Consider the following 12086-nt stretch of genomic DNA (forward strand, 5'->3'; position numbering starts at 1 on the left):
CAGCTCTGGAAAATCAAGTGGCCCTTCAGGGTGAACGAATTCATGATCTTGAGACGGAGCTGAAGTTACAGAAGGAGCGAGTCGAACTAAAGACCAAAGTGCTGCTAAAATTCAGACTGCCTATGACTCTCTCCTTCAAGCCCATGAGGAAGCCATCACGGAATCAAAGGAGTTCCGAGCGCGGGCGGAACGTGCGAATCATGACCGCCAATGGTTCCTTACTCGGGGCGTTGATGTTGTAAGTTATTCTTTATTGCTTGTTATTTTACTCTCACTTTTTGATACTGGGGAACTTATATTTTTGTCTTACCAGGTCGTCCGCCATATCAAAGGAAGTAAGGAGCTAAATGACAGTTTTGCCAATGTGATGGCTGCTTCTTCATCACTTGGGTGTGTTACGGGTTTCCATGAAGGAGTGAACTACGCGCGAAGTAACCGCACATTTAAAGATCATCCGCTCTATGGCGTAAATGTCAAACAAGATCGTGTTGACCGGGTCAAGGAACATGACGCTTTAGTGTTTCCTTTACAAGATATGCTTCCGGAGTTTGCTTCCGTATACGACGGAGTACAACTCTTAAAGATTTATCTTGGGGAGGAGTCTGAGGACGATTCTTCTGAAGACACATCGTTGAAGGCTCCGGAAAATCCAACAGCCTCAAACCCTTAGGGTAGGCTTTAATGTTCCTTATCTTGTAATATTTTCTTTTCCTTCTTGTAATTATTTTTTGGATAATTAATGAGAACGATTTCTTTTGTCATTTGTGGATATTTTACTTGTCTAATGGAAATATCTTTAGAAAATACTTTTGATATTTTACATCTCTTTTTGAGTGTTTGAAAGTTTGGATAACTATGGTGACATGGTGGAGAGAGAAGTTCGTTGAGGACAACTGATAAGACGTGTGTGACACTTTTGACAGCCTGTTTTCATTATCTTGAATTTCCCGCCTGACGTGTCAGCCATCTGGTGGTCCGCGGTTTCTCTCTCCTCTGGCCCTTTATGGATCGCATTAATTGCGATGAGTATAAATATAACCACTTGTGGATTTTATTCAATTTTTATCGCTTTCAAATTTCCTTCAAAAACTTGAGACTTCTGAATCTTCTCTGAGATTTTTTCACCCTTCTAAGAGTTCTTAATCTTTTCTGAAATTCCGATGGCTAAAGAAAAGAAGAGTACCCCCACTATCCACGAAGTTGTCGTCTGCCTTAAAGAAGAAGACTATAACGATGTTGTTAATGTTTATGGATTGATGACAGAGTGGGAACCGGAACTTCCTGCTAGTGGTTCTATTGCTACTAGTCCGCCTCCGAAGAAAATGGCTGTATACATAGACCACTTTACAACAGGGAACTTCCGGATTCCGGTGACCAAGTTTGTTGAATCGATCTTGACCACTTATGGGATTCATCTCTCCCAGATCCACCCTTTTGGAATGTTGAGGATTCGACATTTCGAATTATGTTGCCAATCTCGCAACCATGATCCGACTGTTGGTATGTTCGTCGTCTTTTATAAGATGATCTTTCGCGATGGATGGTACAGTTTTGCATCCATCGAAAAGAGGACTATCGGCATGGAGTGGCTCCGTAGCCTTCATGGCTGGAAGCCAAAATTCTTCTGGATCCGAGAAGACGTCATTCCTTTCAAGATGACGAAACGTAAGGCGGACGCTCCCATGCCCGTGGTTCTTGCCAGCGCTCATGAGGGTCAGGCGTGGTATAAAACGCTTATCTCCACGCCAACTTCTCTGCGCCCAATTCACGAAGGGGAAATGGTGAGCGCCAAGATGAGCCGTTTATGGCCATTCCCCAAGTTAGAACCATATTACGAAATGACCAACAAGAGTAAGCTTTGTGTTACATCTGTATTATTGTTTTATTGCAAAAACGCTCCCTTTCTGACTTGTTTTATTGTTTGTATAGGCGAGGGTTCCACCTTCAGCACTTTGTTGGATCATGAAGGAGGGATGATGGTGCGTCGCCCCATCGATAAAAGGGATGCGTCCTTTCTTGAGCGCACCAGTTCCAACTTTGTGTTTCCCACAGATTTCCGCCCGGAACCGAAAGTTTCCGAGGCGATGTATGCCAAAGGTGAGGCATATGTTACAGATTGCATCCAGAAAGGTGAGGGCATTTTGAAACCCAAACTTGTGACTGCTATTACTTCTAGCGGAGTGATTGTGCTTTTCTCGTCTAGCGAGGAGTCATCACTTTGTGGAGAAATATGTTCGATTGATGTTAACAAAGTTGTGGGCTCAACTGCAGGTCTCACCCCTCAACGAGCCACTGTTAGCCAGGCGGCGGGTCAAGATGATGCTGATACTGCTGCGAGCGTCAAGGGTCCGGAAGCTGATGATGTTACCGCTAAGGGTACACATCCGATCATTGGTGCGGGCACTTCTAAGGTGGCGGGCAAACGTAAGGTTAACCCGGTAAAGATTGTCTTAAAGAAGAAAAAAATCCAAAAAGACAAATCATGCCGCCTTGGAAGCGCGTTTGGAACAGCTTGACGCTGAAGACCCTTCGTTGGGTATGCAAACCTCTCTGTAATTTGTTATTTTATTTGCATTGGAATATTCCTAACCCTTCATAAATATTTTTACAGTGAACCTAGATAACCTTTCTGAAGGTGTGTCTGGTCTTAAAGATTCACCTGTTCGTCCGCCACCGCCGCCTCCCAATACTGCTACGGATCCGGTTGTTGTGGCGGATGATTCCCCTCTGAAAATAAGGAGGCCGACACAACTGATCATGCCAAGAAGTCGCCTTCTTATTATGTTCATCATTTCAAGGATTAAGGGGGTGCAAGCATGTTTCCTCGTGCTCCTCGAACTTCCCCTGATTTTCAGGAGGAAGATCCCACTCCACATCAACCAGATTGGTCTTTACGTCGGGATTCTACATTCCGTGACATAGACCTTTGTTCAGAATTTCTGCGGGAATGTCTTCCACATGGCGAGAGGGAAAGGCGTCGCCGGAGTATTCACCAAGAGTTGTTGAACTCCCATTCATACTACTTGGCGAATACCATTTCTACTAATCATGAAATAACTAGAGACTGGTTGGCGATGAACGATCAATGGGATGAACTGACAGCCGCTGCCTCTAATGCCAAAGATGAAGCTCTTAAAGCTATAAACGAAGCTAGGGAAACCAGCCAAGCCCTAGAGGCGGAAAAGGCTGCTCGGTCCGCTGCTGAAGAAGCCAAGGTTGTTCTCCAGAAGCCATTGGATGAATAATCCAAATTGATGGAGGCCCTTCGAGCTGAATCGGTGGCCAAGGACAAGCGTTTACTTGACCTTAATGCTAAGAACTGTGATCAAGATTTGGAATGTGCCAAACACAAGATGGAACTTGTCCGGACCAAGGCGGACCAAAAATGGCTATTGGCGGAAGCTATTCCCAAGGTAAGTACCTTTTACTTGCTACAAATAATCTAAGTTTTTTAGAGTTATTTGTACATGGTTATTTCAATAGGTCATTGCTGATGTTTGAGCAAGTGATGAGCTTGGGAATTGTGTTGCTATCCTTCTGAAAGCTTCCAAACAAGCTGGTCGCCAACTGGGTTTTCAGGAAGGTTACCAATTTTGCTCAACTTCCAGGCTTCCGGAGGAGTATGTCTTAACTGCTCAGGATACTGTTGTCATCCTTAAGCAGAAATCAAAGTATTTCGATTCGTTGAAATTCTCTTTGACGGATCAGATATCCGAGCTTGCTGATAAGAAAGACAATATCCAGCAATTAAAGACTCTTCTTGAACTTGATGAAGAAGATGAAGAAGAAGAAGATGCGGGAGGCAATAATGTGGAACATGAAGATGCGCGCCATAGATAGATTTTTCTTTTTTCTTTTTAACTAGGCTCTTCCATATTTTGTAATCCCATTTTGTATGAATAAAGAAGGTTTTTTATTGCATCCGACACAGTTTGTTTTTATATATATATATATATATTTTATATAATATAAGTGTTTTCAGAGGATCTTTTTTGTGTACAAATAAAGGATTATATAATAATACAAGTCTCAAATGACTGAAAAGAAAACTTTCATAAATGAGGCATAAGCCGAATCACAAGAAACGATATTACAAAGGTTTTTTAACATCTAGTTTGGCACGCAGACCAAAAGACAAACCTACTAAATGTAGTATTTCCTCAATTGGGCCCCATTCCAAGTTCTAGGGACCTCTGTCCCGTTCAACCTTTCTAGTTTGTAGGCACCTTTAGATAGAACTTTCTGGATTCTATAAGGTCCTTCCCATGTATGGGCCAACTTTCCCGGAGGCTCTTGCCCGGAGGCTTCGTCATTGCGGAAGACAAAGTCTCCCGCTTCTAATTCACATATTTGAACCCGCGAGTCATAATATTTTTGCAACTGTCGTTTGTAATTATGCTCGCGGATCGATGTCATTTCTCTCCTTTCCTCGAGGAGGTCAAGGTTCATTCGGAGTTCATGATCATTATCCTCAATCATAAGAACTCTGGCGGATGGGATACCAATCTCGGCGGGAATCATGGCTTCTGTGCCATATGTTAAACTGAAGGGGGTTTCGGAATTACTGGAATTCCTTTGAGTGCGGAAGGCCCATAGTACATGGGGCAATTCGTCCACCCATCCCGTTCGTTTCGTTCCCAATCTCATTTTGATTCCTTCTTTGATCGTCCGATTGGTTCTCTCGACTTGACCATTCTCTTGCGGGTGGGCTACAGAGGTGAAGATTTGAGAAATGTGTAACTCTTTTAACCATTCTTGTAACCCACTGTCCGCAAATTGTGTTCCATTGTCACTAACGAGCTCTAGAGGGAGACCAAAACGGCATATGATGAATTACCACAAGAATTTTTTAACACTTGTTGCTGTTATAGAAGCAACTGGTTTGGCCTCCACCCATTTTGTAAAGTAGTCGATGGCTACTATCAGGAATTTGACACATCCGAGGGCTTCAGGAAAAGGTCCCATTATGTCAACTGCCCATTTCTGGAACGGCCGAAGCGTGTTAAAAGCATGGCGTTGACATGAATCGCACTTCCTGATTTCACGTACAGCATCCATATGCATCCCCGGCCAGTAATATCCAGCGTTCATTACCTTTGCTATGACCATCCGCGGACCCGCGTGAAGACCACAAATGCCTTCATGAACCTCTCTGATTAAGTAATTCGCGTCCTCGGAATCCACACATCGGAGTAGTGGGCCGAGGAAGGAACGTCGGTATAAAACACCGTTAAGTATCTGGTAGTTCAAGGCTTTGTGCTTTATCTTCCGGGCCGCTGCTTTTCCTTCCGGAAGTGCTCCAGATGACAAGTATGTTATAATGGGTGTCATCCAGGATTCTACTCCCGTTTGGATTACTAAAACCTGATGTTGCGGAACAGACGGGGGATCTAATACTTTGATGCGGATGTCCTTGGCAAAATGTTCAAAGTTCGTCCGCTGATTTGTTTTCACTTCTCTTTAAATGAATGACTCTGCAAGAAGAGAACTGGAGCCTCAAATCCTTTGCCTGTGACACATATGAAGCCATGCTATCATTTTTTGCTTCGTATGTGCCATTGATCTGTCCCGCAATCAACATGGAATCTACTCGAGCTTCCAAATGTTTAACCCCAAGCTTTTTGGCTATCCGTAAGCCTGCCAAGAAAGCTTCATATTCTGCCTCGTTGTTGGTACTTTTGAAATCCAACTTTATGGCATATGTAAACTCATAGCCTTCGGGATTGACTAGCCTGAGGCCTGCGCCACATCCCTCACTGCTTGAAGCTCCGTCCGTGAATAAAGACCAAATCTGTCCTGATTCTGGAGGTACTTGGGGTTGTTGCTCGATTAAACATTCTTTTTCTTTGTTATGCGGGACTTCTGTGATGAAGTCCGCCAATACCTGCCCTTTGATTGCTGGCCTAGGTCTGTATTCTATTGCGTGTTCACCTAGCTCAATGGCCCATTTGGCCAAGCGTCCAGACAATTCTGGTTTACTGAGGACATTTTTGAGCTTGTATCCAGTTAAAACATTGATGGGGTGCCCTTGAAAGTATCTGCGGAGACGTCGGGCAGCATAGACAGGCGCCAACACAAGTTTTTCAAGCATGGTGTATCTTGTTTCCGGGTCCGATAATGTTCTGCTGACATGGTAGATCGGCGTTTGAACGTTCTTTCGGTCTGTCAAAAGGACGGCCCCGATGGCAATGTCTGAAGCTAATAGATACAACGTTAAAGGTTCTCCCGCGCGAGGTGCTGTTAACGTGGGAAGCTCCATTAAACATTTTTTGACCTCCAGGAAAGCCTGTTCCGCCTCCGCGGTCCATTTGAATTGTGCTTTCTTAATGCAGTTTCTTAGTGTTGAGATAAACGGATGTGATTTCGCTGCATGTTTGCCAAGAACCGATTCAAAGCAACCAATCGACCATTGTGTGTCTGAAATTCCTTGAGAGAAGAAGGAGAAGGCATGCGGGCTATAGCTTGAACTTTATCTGGATTAGCTTTGAAGCCTGCATCCGTAACAATCACTCCGAGAAACTTTCCTTCTTCCATTCCGAATGAACATTTGGCTGGATTCAACTTCATGTTAATACTTTTTAAAGTTTCGAATGTCTCTTCAATGTCTCTTAACATCTGGTCTTCCTCAGCACTTTTGATCACGAGGTCATCCATATATACTTCTAGATTTCACCCAATTTGATCTTTAAAAGCTATGTCCATCAGTCGTTGATATGTAGCTCCCGCATTCTTTAATCGAAAGGCATCATTTTATAACAAAAGGTGCCTTGATCGGTTCGAAATGCCATTTTGTCTTCATCACCCGCAGCCATGCGGATCTGATGGTAGCCTTTGTAAGCGTCCAGGAAGCATTGAATTTGAATGGTGCCACAGCATCAACTTTGAGGTCAATTTCAGGCAGAGGATAACAATCCTTGGGACATGCTTTGTTTAGATCTTTGAAATCAATGCACATCCGCCACGTTCCGTTGCTCTTGGGAACTATGACTGGGTTAGCAACCCATGTCTGGTAGGATTGGGCGGATGATCCCGGCTTGTAAGAGGTCCTGGACTTGCTCGTTCATTGCCTTTGTTTGTTTCGGACCCATCTTTCGATGTTTCTAAACAATTGGTATAAACAATGAGTTTACCCTTAATTTGTGTTCCGTGATAGTCCGCGGGAAGCCAGTCATGTCCGCGGGCTGCCATGCGAACACATCAACATTTTTTGACAATAGCTGTTTCAAGAAAGTCCGCACTATCTCGGAGATAGCAGGTCCAATTGTTACAGTTTGATCGGGGAAATCTTTGTTCAAGACCCACTTTTCTGGTTCAGTTCTCAAAGTTTGTTTTGGGATCTTGCTGTGTTTTGAGCTCTTGGTTGCAAAGCAATGTCGATTGACGTGAATTATTGCTATACCAGTGCAGGTCGGAACCCCTACTGCACCGTGTGCTGTGGACGGATGAGCATTGAAGTCACCAATTGCTTTTCGTCCGAGAATAATGTCATGTTTCGATATTGCTGGCAAAACCAGAAATTCGACCTCCTCGGTCCTCGAATGAATTCCGTCGCTCAAGGTAACTGGGAATGAAATTACCCCTCGCGGATGCATTGTTTCCCCTCAAAATCCTGACACTGGAGCGTGGATGGGTTTCAATCTTTCTTTATCTTCTTCGTCAAGCTGTTCAAAGCATTGTTCATACATGATGTCCGATGTGCTGCCAATGTCGAAGAAGACGTAATGAGAACGATAATGCCCGAAAAGAGCAGTGATGACCAGGGGATTCTTATTGCTCGGCCCCCCCTTTAATTCGAGGGAAGATCACTGGCTCATTCTTCCATTCTTCATCATCAGACTCTTTCCTCTTATTCCTTGTATGGGACTCGCCTTGTATCATATGAACGTTCAAATCTTTAATTTGCTTCTTACTCGGGCCTTGGATGTCCCGAATGGGCGCTTTACCATTATCAGGTTTCCCATTTTTTACCAGGTGTCCGAGTTTTCCAGATTTAACATCCGCCTCAATTTCATTTCTCAATGATCTACATTCATTCGTATTATGACCGATGTCATCATGATACGAACAATGCTTCTTAGCATCTAAGAATGACCTTCTTGTCAGTGGCTGTGATTTCCTGAAATTTATGTTTTCTGTAGTTAGAATTTCTGCGGGGGTCTTTGAAAGAGGAGTCCAATTGTTGGAACCTCGGTTTACGGGTCCCGCTTTGTTCTTGTTGCCTATGAGGGATCTTGCATCAAATGGTTTTGACACTTCCGCACTTGGCTGAAGCCTTGACCAGATAGGGCCTTTCGCCTGTCTATTAGGTCTCAGATTCTGAAATTCGACTTTAAATTTTTGCTTCGGGTTACCATTCCTCAATGTTTTCTCAGTGTTAGCATACACCTTTGCTGCAGTCATAAGGTCGTCCCACTCTTTCGGCATTCCATCTCTTCCAGTAAGTGTGCAGACTAAATCATCACATTTGACGTTTTTGCGGAAGGCACCGCGAAGCATATCTTTACTGATTCCGCCGATGTTCAAGCTCTCGTCGTTGAACCTGGTGATAAAATCTTCTATGGACTCGTTATCACGGCGGACAACATCTAAAATTTCTGATTGGTCTCGCGTATGTTTCTTCTGCTGGTTGAACTGCTGAAAGAATTTTTTTCACCAGATCGTCCCAACTAGAAATTTCACCGTCGTGTAACTTTTCAAACCATTCTCTTGCTACCCATGTTAGTGTTAACGCGAACATATGACACCAATAAGGGAGCGTCCAACCACTGACACCACCTACTGCCACGAAGTTCTGGAGATGATCACTTGGATCAGTCATACCATTGTACATGCCTACTGATGTAGGTATTTTGGCATTGACAGGGAAGGTGCGGTGGCAATTGCTGCTATGAATTTCGATTTTTCGGTAAAGGCCGCCGGGCGATACGGTTTAGTATTGCTATGGTATTCGGTGTGGCGGACTATGTCATGCGGACGACTGCTTTTTGCCTGAGAACTCATCCTACTATCACCGGTATACATACTGTAATCTCCCGGGTGGTAGGATGAATCGTAACTATCAAACTCTTCCAAGTAAGATGGCATCCGCATATTTATACGAGGACGAGGGCGTAACCTCGATAATTCACCAAACTCTGGTTCCGTCGATTGGCTGTAACGAAGCTGACTTCCTCTTACTGTTGGTGGAGGAGAAGGGGATCTCCTAAGAGATTCCTCATAATTCAAAGTGCGGGCATGAAATCGTTTATCACGTTTTCTGCGCTCATATTCAGCCACCAAACTTTGTTGTTGCACATGAAGCCACTCCTCAGAAGTTAAATGTCCTCTAGATCTGGAATTACGTTGATGAGATCTCGCCACGTCAGAGTCACCTAAATCATCTTCCAGATCCAACACTGACCGCTTTCGGCGAGTTTCTTCCGTAATCCGTCTGAGGTTACCCAGATTTGAACCTTCTGGTGCCGAACCACGTCCCATATCTGTGGGAGTGGGACCAGTTGGTGTTGTAACATTCTCTAGGGTAAAACCCCCAGGTGTTACATTGGTGATTCTTGACCCTAGAGTTGTGACACGTTTAAGAGTACGGCCACTTGGAGTCGTAATACGTGCAAAAACACTAAGACCCGGAGGTGCTTCTGTGTTAGTTACACGTGAATCAGGTACAGGGGTTCCCGTCGGCCCTTCAGGAAGTTTACTCATATCAAACGAACCAAAAAACCAACAAAAACTATTGTTGTTCTAACACAAAACACGGATGGCGCCAATGAAGAAACACAGATCCACTCCCCGAGTATGGGTCCTGGATCCAATGAGTCCACAAGGTAGGATATGATAATTAAAACCAAGATATGAGTACAACCTCCCAAAGTCCAGTGACCAGAACCTGCAAAACAGACACCGTGAGTCTCGTTACAGGAAGGACAAGAGGGGGGATCTTCCTGTAACCACCCTCCGGCGTGAGAATCAGTAACGTTCGTAATCGAGAAAGTACTGAAGTATAAAGACTAAGTGTAGTCAAAATGTAGGTGAGTGAATGGATACCTCATACCGTTTGACAAGGTATTTATAGCCGAAGGATGATGGAAGATGATTGGGGAAGCTGTCCTCTTCCAGAAGACCTTTGATAACCGCCTAGACACGTGTCCTCTTGTGATAGGTTGAGCTATACATCTCATGTGCATGAGCATAACAACCTGGACACGTTTCACCAGCTGATAGGATGGATCGCGCCCTGGCCATGTGCACGGTTATAACAACCTGGCCAGGTGTCCTTTGTTCATTGGTTAGTATGTCACGTATTCCCCAAGTAAGGATCATGAGCCTTCTTCTAGAGAGTACTTGAATGGTGACAGCTGTCCCGCTGGCATTATCCTCCAGTTGTTTTATGCGGACAGATGTCTTGTCCTGTGAATGACTTTTGAGGATGCCTAGATGCTTCCGCGCGTGTTATGAGGACGTTCCTCCTCTATCGTGATATGCGGGTGATCCGTATGTCCCGCGGGTGACTTATAGGAACATTCTCTGTGACCCGCGGGTGGTACTTAAGGGTATTTGGGTCTTTTTGGTACCCTACCTCTACAGGTGCCCTCTACAGAAAATCCTACTTGGGTCCGTCGTTGAAATGTATTGATTACGAAGAAGCCGAGTATATAATCCAGGAGATCCACGAAGGAATATGTGGGATGCACATGGGAGCCAAAATGGTTGTTGCCCGGGCCATGCGAGCCGGTTATTATTGGCCAGCTATGTTCCTGAGCGCTTTGCAAGAAATACGAAAATGTGACAGTTGCCAGATTTATGCCCCAGTCACCAGGAAGCCAAAGCTCAACCTCGTGCTGGTTAGCTCTTCCTGGTCCTTTTGAAAATGGGGCATCGACATTGTGGGTCCTTTCCCGGAGGGATCGGGCAAAACCAAGTTCCTCGTGGTGGCTATAGATTACTTCTCTAAATGGGTTGAGGCGAAGCCCCTGGTCACTATGACAGCAGGTCAAAAGGTTTGCATAGGAGAACATTGTGTGTCGCTTTGGAATACCCCACACCATTGTGAGTGACAATGGGAAACAATTTGAGGGAGGAGTCTTTCGAAAGTGGTGTGAACAGTTACACATCAAGCAGGTCTTTACGTCATTCGCACATCCCCAAGCAAACGGACAAGTAGAAAGAGCCAATCGAAGCATCGTGGAGGGTATCTCCAACCGTCTGGGGAGAGAACGGGGTTCGTGGGTAGAAGAATTGCCCCATGTTTTGTGGGCCCATCGAACGATGCCAAAGGATAGCCATGGGGAGACACCTTTTAGCTTAACCTACGACACCGAAGCAATGATACCGGTGGAGATAAACATTCCCACACATCGGACCCGACTGAGTGAGGAAGAGAATGAAGGTGATCTCAGACTGAATCTGAACTTCGCCGAAGAAAGAAGGGAGGCAGCAGCCCGACGGGAAGTCGAGTACAAAAAGGCAATGGAAAAGTATTACAATGCCAAGGTGACGGAAGTGAAATTTAAGGTTGGAGACCTGGTATTGCGAGAAAACGAGGCCAGTCGACAAGAAAATCCGGGGAAGTTAGGACCTCGATGGGAGGGGCCTTATCAAATCATTTGGGCAGGAGAGAAAGGAGCCTACAAGCAAGCATACCATACGGGAGAAGAAGTACCCCGTATGTGGAATGCCATGCAATTAAGAAAGTATTATGCTTAAGAGCCTCGGTCGAGGAGAGAAGAAAGGAGGAAAGGCAAAGAACTTCCCGATAACGTTTTTTTGCAATATCTGGCTACACTCCTTTGGGTGACTATGTCACATTCTAATAATTACCTCTCCGAGAGGGAGTCCATGTAATAGGGCGTTAATGCTTTGTTTTTTTGTGATCAATCTATGCCATGTAATTTAATACTTCACATGAAATTAAACGTTCTTTAGGTTTTCTCCGTGAAACCCAACTGTTTAACCAAGTGACCAGTCTCCGGGACAATTACTAAAAAAAATTAGCAAATACCTCTCCATCATGAAAAGATAGGAGGGAGGCCTCGCTGATAGGCTGCAAGGTTAACCGATAAACTTGTCAAGTAAAACGAAACGATCAAATA

The 12086-nt window shown here is 44.6% G+C and overlaps 1 protein-coding gene across 1 annotated transcript; it reads left to right on the forward strand.

The window, feature by feature from the left end:
* Window positions 1–11262: 11262 nt before the first annotated feature.
* On the forward strand, window positions 11263–11700 carry LOC143553655 (uncharacterized). The gene has a single exon (XM_077043600.1). It carries the CDS (start codon window positions 11263–11265, stop codon window positions 11698–11700), a length of 438 nt encoding a protein of 145 aa, XP_076899715.1.
* Window positions 11701–12086: the final 386 nt, after the last annotated feature.

This window comes from Bidens hawaiensis, unplaced genomic scaffold (assembly GCF_021521415.1).
Source record: "Bidens hawaiensis isolate Kalapana, Puna unplaced genomic scaffold, B.hawaiensis_p1.1 tig00017348_1, whole genome shotgun sequence".
Taxonomy (NCBI): domain Eukaryota; kingdom Viridiplantae; phylum Streptophyta; class Magnoliopsida; order Asterales; family Asteraceae; genus Bidens; species Bidens hawaiensis.